Here is a 12,792-nt window from a genome sequence, read left to right as displayed (position 1 = left end):
TAATTCTTATCACAAAGAATTGGACATTTGGGGGGGGGGGGATACAGTAGAAAAGGGCTAGTGTTTTGTATTCAACAGTGTATTAACTACAGCAAAATTACTTAAATCTAACAAAGCTACATGCATTCTACATGAATGTAAAGCAAGATATTTACTGACCCCTAGGAAATAGCTTTGTTGTCTGTTCATTTGATCTTGTATTCTAGTAAACATGATGGTCAACCATTTCTGAAACGGTAAGAAGGTGCACTTATCTCCAGGTTTATCTCTACAATGACTCCTTAACCCTTTGTGTATTTGGGAAATAACAGAAAACAAAAACAACAGTGTAAAAGTGTGTAAAACGTGTTTTCCTTTATGGTCTCTGGATTTTCAAAGGGTGGGGTATTCCAGCACCTTCCCCCTCTAAATAAATGGGTACTGGAATCAGCCTGCCAGTTTTAAATGAATGAGAAATGGGTTGCTAATTTATAACCACTTTCTAGAGCAGGGGTCTGCAACCTAAGGCCCATGGGCCACAAGCAGCCCACGGGGGTCGTTTAACCGGCCCCCGAGCCGCCCCCGAACCGAGCCACCCACTCAGCGAGTCCCCGCACGTTGTGCTAAACCGGCGCGGCACAGGGACTCGCTTCCGCGGTGCCGGAAATCGTGTCTGTGCAGATGCAGACACCGGAAATCACATGCTCATGGAGCCCATGGACGGATCTCTGCTGGAGTGAACCGGCCCAGGCGAGGTAAACCTTGCTGACCCATTCTAGGTTTCTACTTGGTGCTTCCCCTTCCCAGGGCTTTGGAATGCTAATCATTAGGCATGACATTAGGTTGAATTGCATAAAGCAGGAGTTGGGAATGTGATTCTTGCAGGTGCATGTTCTCAGAGAGGCCTTTCCTGGAACCCTCAAAGTCCTCTCCCTGAAGTTTGGCTTGAAAGAAGCATACTATTGTAGCCAACAGTCTGTTCTTATCTAGTTTTGTTCTGTTTTTATTACAGGCAATGGTGGCTTGTTATCCAGGCAATGGAACAGGATACGTGCGCCATGTTGATAATCCAAATGGAGATGGAAGATGTGTCACATGTATATATTACCTTAATAAAGACTGGGATGCCAAGGTAATTCTATTTTAGAGAGGGTTTTTTTTTACATGTTTGAATAACGTGTCATGCCTTTTAAAGCAATATTTTGTACACCTAGTAAACATGCTTTGAAGCTGCATCTGATCCTATAGCCAGGGCACCTCACCTAGTGTTTGGTCTCCCTTCCACTCCAGTTAGGATCTAAAAACATACTTTCCTTAGAAAACTGTCAAAAATCACACTAGGCATGCTGAAAGTTTTAAATACATCTCAAGTAGCTCTTTGGATCCCACTTATTGTTTTTATGGCAGTAAACGTCTGTGTAGTTTTGATGCTATGTTAAACATGAAACAACTCTTCTAGTTCATGTGTAAATGTGAGGAATTGCCTTCTTTAATACTAAGGTTATGAGACGCTTTCAACTTTGTTAAGAATATATTTATTTGTTATAGTGAAAATAAATTATAGATCATTAATTCACTGATCTCCCTGGTCGTCTTTGGAGAAAGACTAGAATTTATTTCCTTCTTCAGGCATTTGATAGCCATTTGTTGTGGTGCTGACTCCTCATTGTTCATATTTAACTTCAAGGAACTATGAGAATGTTGGGCAAAGTGTAGAAATTGGTCAGACTAGTGGCTGGTAATTGCCCCAATTGAAACTCAACTAAGCTAGTTGCTTGTCAGAAAACCAGGGAAAGTGCTTGTTGTACCCCGGTTCTACTTCTTGTGAAAACAGGATACTGGACTAGATGGGGTCTTTAATTTAACCCAGTGGAGGAGTTCCTACATTATTCAATATTTTTAAAGGTGGTATTTATATTCATTCTGTGGACCACTCATTCAGAATTTGTATGCAGTTAACAATATCAGCACAGAGATTTTGTTTCTCATAAAACAGTAATTTTTGGTTTTGCAAATGTTCCATTTTATTAATATTGATTATCTAGATATACACTAGAACACATTCATTAATGTATGTTACAAAAATCTGAGACATTTTGGTTGTTTGAATAATTTTTCAGTCTGTGCTAGTTCAATTTATAGAGCTAACATATGAACATCAAAAAAAAGTTTCATTAGTGCAACATATTTCTATTTGGATCACTTTGAGAAGGAAATCTTACTGTCTGCTTTAATTATTCTAGAAATAGTTGAGTTAAAAGGAAGCTATATGTAGGTGCTATTAGTACATTGAAATTGCTGATAGCATCTTTGATTGTGAAGCACTGTTTATGTCTTTTAAGGTAAGTGGAGGTATTCTTCGAATATTTCCTGAAGGCAAAGCCCAGTTTGCTGACATTGAACCTAAGTTTGATAGATTGCTGTTTTTCTGGTCTGACCGCCGCAACCCTCATGAAGTGCAGCCTGCATTTGCTACAAGGTAAGATGAATGAATATATACCAGCAGACTTTAGTAAGTTTACGACAGAAATGAGAAGGAATTGGAAATCTGCAAAAATTGGATTCATCTGTCCCAGGAAAGTAACTAGTATAAATGGAGCCTCAGTTATTCATAATGTATGACTTTCGCTTGACAAATTTTGAGAGTTTTAACTTGCATTGATTAGTGGCATGTTATGTTACCATTAGTTATGGATCAACAAAAGCTCAGGTTTGTCATGATTTATAGCAGGTTAGTTAAATGGAAAAAAGTCATTGTCTTATCAATGGTGTCATGCATTGTTATAAGTTGTTGGGTTTTTTCTCCCTGAGATTTTTTGGACCACAGTACATTTAGGCTGCAGGCCTATATATGGGGAGTAGACATGTCAGTTTATTTCTCAGGTTAAAAAAAAATTGAATTTACGTGTCATATAAAGCAGATGAAGGCATAGGAGTTGATCACTTAGGCCAGTCATGAATTGTTAACAGGTGTGTGAGAGCTATTATTTGGGAAGACTAAAAAAGGGATAAAAATAGCTGTGTTTATAAGAGTCAATTTAATGTAGTAGTTAGAAAGTGGGACTAGGGCCTGGGAAACCAGGCTTCAAATCTTTACTTGGCCTTGAAGCTCATTTGGTGACCTTGAGCCGGCCTGATCCATGTATGCCACCTTGAGCTGCTTAGAGTAAAGGTGGTGTTTGTGTATTAATAAATATGGAGATTAGGCTTTTAAACAAGTGCATGTACATCTGAGTATCAGTAGAATAAATAATTTTGTAAATGTCTCTTGAAATAAGGCTTTACGTACATACACTGCAAAATTTATCACTGCATTAGATTAGATGTTTGTTTCCTGAGTGAATGGAGTTCAGTTTTTTGGTACTGTACAAATGTTAAATTTATAAACCTTGTAATTAACATTCTGTTGAAGTGAAAGGGGGCAGTTCTTGGAAGTGTAGAGATGCAACTTAGTTTGATGTGTCTCCAAGGGAAAGAGCAGGTAGATAAAGCGAAACCTCCAAGTTTCTTAGACTGTCCTTTCTGACCTAATCTGTCTGGAGCTTCTCTCAAGTGCTAGACCTATGCTCTTAGGGTTGCAGACTTCATTTCTTACTTCCTACTTCTTCATATGTTGTGAAAATTGAAGGAGAGTTTGCTGGTATAAAATATATTAGAAGTATATATTCTTGTTGGTTTGTTTTTTAAGCAACAGCTTTGAGTTACAGTCTGATTCTAGGCATGCTTACTTGGAAGTCCCATTGAGTTCAGTAAAATTTAGTACTTGCTGGCAAGCAAGTTTGTATAGGATTGCAACCTTAAAGTTATAAAACAAGGAAGCTACAGTATCTAAAATCAAGGAACGTTGCTGGGGATCACAAGTATCGGAATGCTATTGCACTCATGTCCTGCTTTTGGGCCTTTCATAGGCATCTGGTTGGCCAGTGTGAACTCTGGCCCAGATGAACCTTTGCTCTGATCCTGCAGGGGCCCTGTTGTTTTCTTAAGAATCAATTTGCTTTTCATTGGAAGGAGACATCTGTTTAGTTGGGTAAAGTCTGAAGGACCATTTTTTTCCAATAAAGCTGAAGGTGATTAGAGTTGGATGTTTCCTACTTGTGAGTGCCACCAATTTATTATTAGTGCTATTATTTACCTGCCCTTCTCCCTAAGGTCCCAGGGCAGGTTACAACACTTAAAAACACAATTCAAAGCAGTTTAAAGCAACTTAACAATCACAGAAATAAGGTGGGTCCTAAAAATACTAATCTGGTGTCAAAGGCCAGGGTAAAGAGGTGTGTCTTCAGCATTCACCACAAACTGTATAATTAATATGCCAGATGCACCTCTGTGGGGAAGGAGTTCCACCACTTAAGGGCTTCCACAGAGAATGCCCTCTGCTGGGCCAGAGCTTCTAAGGGTGGTGGAACAACCAATAGGGCTCCCTCTGCTAAGCTTAACACCCAGTCTACAATGCAATGAGGCTTGCTTGCTTGGTAAAGATCCTTTCTCCTTTTTCAGGTGGTTCACAATTTAGCGGAACCACCTGCGACATCGGGGCCCAGTACGGGCCACATGATCTCCTGCAATGATTTTGCAAAGTTTTTTGCAGATAAAATCGCTCAGATTCGGGAAGAAGTAGACTCCACCGTGGGAGCAGGGCCAGGGCGGGAGAGTGCTAGAGTCCTGTCTAGTCAAGGTGTGTGGGATCAATTCCAATCTGTTACCTCCGAGGATGTGGACAGGCTGCTTGGACGAGTGAAGCCAACCACCTGTCTCCTGGATCCTTGCCCATCCTGGCTTATAAAAGCTAGCCAGGAAGGACTGGGCGATGGGCTTCGTGGGGTGGTGAATGCTTCCCTCCGTGAGGGAGCCTTCCCAGACCCTCTGAAAGAGGCGGTTATTAAACCGCTTCTTAAAAAACCATCTTTAGATGCGGCCACGATGGCCAATTATCGCCCAGTCTCAAATCTTCCATTCTTGGGCAAGGTGATTGAGCGAGTGGTTGCTGAACAACTCCAGGCACGCCTGGAAGAAGCGGACCATTTGGATCCCTTCCAGTCAGGATTCAGGCCTCATCATGGGACTGAAACTGCCTTGGTCGCACTGGTTGATGATCTCCAGCGGGCTAGGGACAAAGGTGAGAGCTGTTTCCTAGTTCTGCTGGATCTCTCAGCGGCGTTTGATACCATCGACCATAACATCCTTCTGGACCGTCTTGAGGGGCCGGGAGCTGGGGGCACTGTCATACAGTGGTTCCGCTCCTTCCTCCTGGGCCGTGTTCAGAAAGTGGTGGCGGGGGATGAGTGTTCAGACCCCTGGGCTCTCACTTGTGGGGTGCCTCAGGGTTCTGTCCTCTCCCCCATGCTTTTCAACATTTACATGCAGCCACTGGGAGAGATCATCAGGAGGTTTGGGCTGGGTGTTCATCAGTATGCGCATGATACCCAGCTCTACCTCTCTTTTAAATCAGAACCAGTGAAGGCGGTGAAGGTCCTGTGTGAGTGTCTGGAGGCGGTTGGAGGATGGATGGTGGCTAACAGATTGAGGTTGAATCCTGACAAGACAGAAGTACTGTTTTTGGGGGACAGGAGGCGGGCAGGTGTGGAGGATTCCCTGGTCCTGAATGGGGTAACTGTGCCCCTGAAGGACCAGGTGCGCAGCCTGGGAGTCATTTTGGACTCACAGCTGTCCATGGAGGCACAGGTTAAATCCGTGTCCAGGGCAGCTGTGTACCAGCTCCATCTGGTATGCAGGCTGAGACCCTATCTGCCCGTGGACTGCCTCGCCAGAGTGGTGCATGCTCTGGTTATCTCCCGCTTGGACTACTGCAATGCGCTCTACGTGGGGCTACCTTTGAAGGTGACCCGGAAACTACAACTAATCCAGAATGCAGCAGCCAGACTGGTGACTGGGAGCAGCCGCCGAGACCATATAACACCGGTCTTGAAAAACCTACATTGGCTCCCAGTACATTTCCGAGCACAATTCAAAGTGTTGGTGCTGACCTTTAAAGCCCTAAACGGCCTCAGTCCAGTATACCTGAAGGAGCGTCTCCACCCCCATCGTTCTACCCGGACACTGAGGTCCAGCACCGAGGGCCTTCTGGCGGTTCCCTCACTGCGAGAAGCCAAGTTACAGGGAACCAGGCAGAGGGCCTTCTCGGTAGTGGCGCCCTCCCTGTGGAACGCCCTCCCACCAGATGTCAAAGAGAACAACTACCAGACTTTTAGAAGACATCTGAAGGCAGCCCTGTTTAGAGAAGCTTTTAATGTTTGATGTATCACAGTATTTTAATATTCTTTTGGAAGCCGCCCAGAGTGGCTGGGGAAACCCAGATGGGCGGGGTATAAATAATAAATTCTTCTTCTTCTTCTTCTTCTTCTTCTTCTTCTTCTTCTTCTTCTTCTTCTTCTTCTTCTTCTTCTTCTTCTTCTCCTGTGGTTAATATGAATTGCCTGAGCCAGTAGTCTGCCAAGAATTGAGTTGTTTCGGAAATTAGAATTTTCAGCTCAAAGTAGTAAGTTACAGATTGTATTAAGTTCTGCAAATTATGACGTTACAAATACACAGAATAAGTTGACAGTATACACTGCTGTTTAGGTGGCTCAGGTATATGGTTCTGTCATGTAATTGGAGGGATCTAAGAGGGTGTTAAAATGTGTTGTTTTTTAATATAGTGTGTTACTATTTCATTCTTTTTATCTTTTAAAGGTACGCAATAACAGTGTGGTATTTTGATGCAGATGAAAGAGCCCGTGCTAAAGTAAAATACTTAACAGGTAATTGATTTCCCTGTTTTTTATGTTTGTGTTCTCTCTAAAATCAGCTGTATTTTAGTGTGCGTAGCTGTAAAAGTAACTGACAACAGCAGCTTCTGAGTACAGTTGTACCTCGTTTTGTGGCTGGGATCTGTTCCGGAGCCCCGGTCACTAGCCGAAAAGGGCGCAGGCCAAAGTGCCGTGTCTGTGCATGCACGCAGAGTGGTTTGCACTTCTGCGCATGCGCGAAGCACAATTTAGCACTTCTACGCATGCGTGAGCGGCAAACCCGGAAGTAACCCAATCCAGTACTTCCGGGTTTGCTGGAATGGACGCTAGACAAGGCGGACGTTCGCGAAGGCATTACTGTACAGTGATATTATAGCTGTAATTAATAATGAACTTCAGTAAGACCTATACAGTGGTACCTAGGGTTAAGAACTTAATTTGTTCTGGAGGTCTGTTTGTTCTGGAGGTCTGTTCTTAACCTCAAACTGTTCTTAACCTGAGTTACCACTTTAGCTAATGGGGCCTCCTGCTGCCACCACACAATTTCTGTTCTCATCCTGAAGCAAAGTTCTTAACCCGAGGTACTATTTCTGGGTTAGTGGAGTCTGTAACCTGAAGTGTCTGTAACCCGAGGTACCACTATCTTGAGTATCTTGAAGTGGAAAGAGCCTTAATTTCATCTTATTTCTTGCCCCACCCGTAGTGGCTCAGAGCTAGCAACGAGTTTAAAAGGCCACACGGGAAAAATACCCAACTGAAATATTATGCACACTGAATAAACTATTTCAGTCCTGCTTAATCATAAGGTTAAGTCACCCCAACCAAGAAAGCTTCTAGAAAATTATTAAAACATTTGATGCATTAGGGGAATGGATTTCCATGAATGTGCAGCAAACACTATTACTGTCTTTAAACATTCCCTTATTATTTGAATTGGATGCACAAATGATACAGTCTGAGGTTGTGTTTAAGATTGTGTTGAATTAAAATTTAGAACAAATGAACTGAAGAACAGATCTGTTGGATTTTTGTCATGTAAAAATGTGGAGAAAGGAAAGGTGTATATATTTGAGAAGCTTAATAGAGTGTTGCATTCTCCTAAATCAATTTGAGGGATGCGGGTGATGCTGAGGTCTAAACCACTGAGCCTAGGGCTTGCTGATCTGAAGGTTGGCGGTTCAAATCCCCGCGATGGGATGAGCTCCCATTGCTCAGTCCCAGCTCCTGCCAACCTAGCAGTTCAAAAGCACATCAAAGTGCAAGTAGATAAATAGGTACTGCTCCGGCAGGAAGCTAAATGGCGTTTCCATGCAGTGCTCTGGTTTTGCCAGAAGCTGCTTAGTCATGCTGGCCACATGACCCAGAAAAACTGTCTGCGGACAAACGTTGGCTCCCTCGGCCAGTAAAGCGAGATGAGCTCCGCAACCCCAGAGTCATTCGCAACTGGACTTTACTGTCAGGGGTCCTTTACCTTTACCTTCAGATCAATTTGACTGGCACCAGAAAGGTTGAGCATCCATTGGGGCAGATTTTGCCATACTTCCAGGAGCCTTGTAGTTTTGCTTTGGGTATACTGTTGTGCTCCAGAGAGGTGCTTCTCTGAATTGAAGCGGGGAGGGGGGGGTGTGCTCCAGTAGTGCATGTATGCGTGAAATTGAGAGCTGTATGTATGATTTGTGAGAGTGAGGGAGAGATATATGGGGGTGATTGATCTATATGTTGCTTGTGTGCATGTGAGAGAGAAGAAAATCTATACATGAGGTCTGTGGGGTGAGGGAGAGGTGCACTTGGCCAGAGAGGGAGAGATCTCTGTGTGGTATGTGTTTGTCTGTGTGCGAGAGGCAGGAAGGTATGTATGCGTGAGTGAGAGATGCACACATGTGTAGTTGTGTATATGTGGAGTGTGTGAGTTAGGGAGATGGTGTGGCCTGTGTGTGTGTGTGTGTGTGTGTGTGTGTGCGTGTGTGCATGCGCGCATGCGCAAAAGAGTGTGATTGGCCACCTTACATATCTAACTTGTAATGGTATAGTATTTCTGTGTTTTTTTAATAACTCCCCCTTTGTCTTACAGGTGAAAAAGGTGTGGAGACTGAACTTAACAAGCCTCCTGATTCAAATGGGAAAGACCTTCTATAAAGCCTTTGATCTAGTAATTCCCTGTGCTACGTCCTGGTCCATCTCCCCCTCCCCACAACAGTCCTAGGCGATGTCTATTAACTTTTGAATGTGAATAATGAGATAAAGGAAAATCAACGCCAAATCAACGTTTGGAATAAACAAATGAATTATGGGTTTCAGTGTTTCATCAAATGGATTTCTAATAGCTTATGCATTGTACTACATGATTGTGACTCTAGTCCTGTTAACTGCTTATGTGACGATAAGCATTGAGAAAAAAACAGCTTACACATGAAGTGCCCTACATAGAAGTTTTCCATCCTTCATATTTTGCCATTCAATCATCCAGTTCAATGCTATTTATCATCCCTTTTTTAAAAAAATGTGGTAAAAGTTTTGAATTTTAAATAATTTTTGTATAACCAGGTACAGCTGATCAACATCGAGCAAAGCAAACATTTTTCTCCAAAATGGCATTTAACTATTTTTGTAAATTTGCTGTTCACACTGTTCTCCTACCATGTAAAACCTAATTTAAATAAGAATTGCCAGTAACTGATGATCACTCTGTCTTTACACTTAAGTCTGAAAAGGAGCACTTTAATTCCCATTTAAGAACCCAGTTGTTTTATTTTCATATCTTACACTAATTTGAATTTTTTTTAAAGATTGCTGCTGTATTGTGTTTGTGTTCTCTGAAACTTTTTTTTAAAAAAACTGAAACAGATGCCTATCTTGCTGTCAATTACTTCCTTAAATTTGTGGTTTTATATGTTGTATCCAGAGAGCAAGCTTTCTGTATCTGTGTCATTTGGGTTTTCTAAGTGACTGGCTAGCACTAAGTGGACTTGACGTTATCCGTACTGTCTTTTTCATGTTGAGAACTGTGGCTGCAGTTCCGCTGGGAACTTCATCTATGAGAGCCATTCAATGTGAATGAAAATCATTCAAGAACACAGCAGTACACATGTGCAGCTCCTGCTTTTTCCAGTGGGGCTTGTGCAGATGAAGTGCCAGGTGGACTCTGCCCATAAGTATCAAATCCCTAGAACATAAGGGCTTTCCGAGGCTTTTAGGTGTACCAACATCCTTTCTACTATTTTGATGGGAGATCTCAATCTTGACTTGTTTTCAAAAGCTTACTTTCTGCTACGTTTTTTTGTAAGGTCATGAAACTTCAGAGATTTCCCCCCAAAGCAGTAGTATCCTCATTTGCAGTTGGGTCCCTTGATCCCCTTATATACTATCAAGGGGTATATTTAATGCATTAAGACTGAAGTGCATCACTGCAGGCTTAATATGTAAATATTTTCCTACTGCTGAGAATTTTTCTCCCCAAAATAACATTGGCCTCTGATCAATACGAAAATGTTTTTGACAAGGAAAAACTAAATTACTTTTAAGTGAGGAAGCAACAGAGAATAAAATTAATTCAACCAGATATTTTGAAATGTTTTATTTTGAAGGGATTGGTTTGTGCTCAAAAGTAACCCCCTGGAGGGAAGCTTCTGAGTTCTAGCAGCCTTACAAACAGGAGCCTCCCCATTTAAAGGCTCCATATTTTATCCCTTGATTCCCTCACTTAACCAAAACAATGTGAGTGTACAGAAGTATTTCTGTATGTACAACTTTGCCTATTTCAGCATCTGTATAGTTTGTACTTGTATTAGAGACCTTTTCTATGGAAAGCTCAGTAATTTTTATTAAAAAAAGCTTACTATTCATGTAAAACATGAAAAAAAAGGATTACGTTTAGTGACAACTGACAAAAGGTGGGAAATTCAGTATTGTGATAGCATACTAAGGGAACATCTGGCAAAAGTCTTTGGGGTTTTTTTTTGTTTCCCCCACCCCCTTTAAAACGATTAGCTGTCAAAACTTTTAACAGTTTGGTTTTTCTCTTAATCCTGGTAAATCCGAAGAAAACATGTCTACTGTAAGTGCCTCTGCAAGCCTGACCAAGGAGTGCAAATTTTCTCTACTGTCTGGTCTGCAGTGCAATGCACTGTTTTAGGCCTAAGAAACACCATTTCTAACTTTTAACTGCTTTTGTATTATGTTAAATGTGTTAGACATGGACAACATAATAAGCCTTTACATTTTTTGTTTGTTTGTCCCTCTATTCAAAGTATCAACATCTTACATTTGTGCTTGTTGGGAAGATTTAAAATGTGCTTAAATCTCTCAGTTGGTTATTTTACAAAAGGTCACCAAACTGGGTCTTCTAATGTCCATTTAGAAGCTGTTCATGTCAGTTAAATCTTCAGCCTTGGGCGTTACCAAGCAGGAACCTGTTTCAGACTATTTTTAAACTGTCTTATGGCCTGTATATGTGTTTAGTCCTGGTTAAAGATAAAGCTTCATAATGCTATTTTTATTTCATGACATTAGCCAGCTGTAAAACACAAGACTTTTATCTAGCAGGCAAAGAAATTCAGAATTAATTTGCAGATTTCCTATAAAGTCATGTAACTTTTGAAAAGCAGTGTTCATTACTGAAAGAGCTCTGAAGTTGCTTGTAAAGCTAATCTAATTAAAAGATGTATAAAGGTTCTTGAAACAATGTGGTGGTTATTTGTAATTATGTAATATTTTTAAAGCCTCCTACACAGCAACTAATTAGTAAACTGATATGGGGTGTGTCTGTCTGTTTTTAGCAGTCAGTGACATTGCAGCTGCAGTCAAGGGTCTCCTGTTAGTTTCATTTATAAACCCTGTTTTTAATTATCTAGCTGTGATTGTTTTTAAAGGAGAAGGTGGGGGGGGGGGACACAAGACTGCCAATTGTAGCCTGGTACTAACTTGGCATTACCAATACAAACATTTTATTTTCTGGTCACGTGGAAAGGCTACCTAGGTGTTTTTCCTTCTGAAAATAACCATCTTGAATTTTAGGTGTTTAGGTAAGCATTTAGAGCATGTCCATAGATTGAGTTTGGCGTGTCAGATGCATTGTTTCAAGACTTCAATCACTGTGGTACCACATTGCAGGAAACTTCTCCCTGTGCTAATGAGTTTTTGTCACACAGTGTAAACTGTGCACGTTGCGTGGTTGCCTTCTCATGATTAGAAGCAAAGGAAAACATTTACTTGTCAGAAGATATTATGAGGACCTGCTTTTAACAGCTACCTGCTGTGCCTTCTCACTGCTGTTTTCCGTGGGGTGATATGAACCACCCTTAAGTAAAACCTGGTTCTCTGACTCTTCTGCAATTTTATTTTATTTTTGTCCTTTACTGTATTTGGACACTCTTCATAACAATTTTTCTTGATGTTTATCTATTTGCTAAAGCATCTCCCACTCATGTTGTTATTTTTTATCATTTGGTAATCTCTATTGATAATAAAACATCATGGGTGGCGCTGTGGGTAAAAGCCTCAGCGCCTAGGGCTTGCCGATCGAAAGGTTGGCGGTTCGAATCCCCGCGGCGGGGTGCGCTCCTGCTGCTTGGTCCCAGCGCCTGCCAACCTAGCAGTTCGAAAGCACCCCCGGGTGCAAGTAGATAAATAGGGACCGCTTACTGGCGGGAAGGTAAACGGCGTTTCCGTGCGCTGCGCTGGCTCGCCAGATGCAGCTTTGTCACGCTGGCCACGTGACCCGGAAGTGTCTCCGGACAGCGCTGGCCCCCGGCCTCTTGAGTGAGATGGGCGCACAACCCCAGAGTCTGTCAAGACTGGCCCGTACGGGCAGGGGTACCTTTACCTTTACCTTTAAGACATTATAAAAAACAGTCGCAAATTAAAAGCTGAGGCTTCAAGCAGCTTTCCTTTCAGTAATAATAAATGCTTGGATACCAAGTGCCTTTTAAATGAGCAGAAGACACATACGCTCTCTCAGGGAGGAGTGTCGGTTTCATCACCCAGCTGCACTGCATGCTGTTTCAAAGAATCTCCTATGTGTCAGGAACAGGGTTTTCAGGGGAATGTGAGGAGCTACAGTAATCTA

General features: G+C 41.9%; 1 protein-coding gene across 1 annotated transcript in view; it reads left to right on the top strand.

Annotated features, from left to right (window-relative positions):
- Positions 1-11,409, top strand: part of EGLN1 (egl-9 family hypoxia inducible factor 1) — a 28,134-nt gene extending 16,725 nt beyond the window's left edge. Inside the window, exons 2-5 of the mRNA XM_053382515.1 lie at positions 992-1,111; positions 2,322-2,458; positions 6,673-6,740; positions 8,800-11,409. Of these exons, the coding sequence (XP_053238490.1) occupies positions 992-1,111; positions 2,322-2,458; positions 6,673-6,740; positions 8,800-8,864 (390 nt within the window). The 3' untranslated portion in view covers positions 8,865-11,409. The remainder of the gene's footprint in view (positions 1-991; positions 1,112-2,321; positions 2,459-6,672; positions 6,741-8,799) is intronic.
- Positions 11,410-12,792: the final 1,383 nt, after the last annotated feature.

This window comes from Podarcis raffonei, chromosome 3 (genome assembly GCF_027172205.1).
Source record: "Podarcis raffonei isolate rPodRaf1 chromosome 3, rPodRaf1.pri, whole genome shotgun sequence".
Taxonomy (NCBI): Eukaryota; Metazoa; Chordata; class Lepidosauria; order Squamata; family Lacertidae; genus Podarcis; species Podarcis raffonei.
The sequence above is the reverse complement of the archived record's forward strand: the minus strand, read 5'-3'. Positions and strand labels throughout refer to the sequence as shown.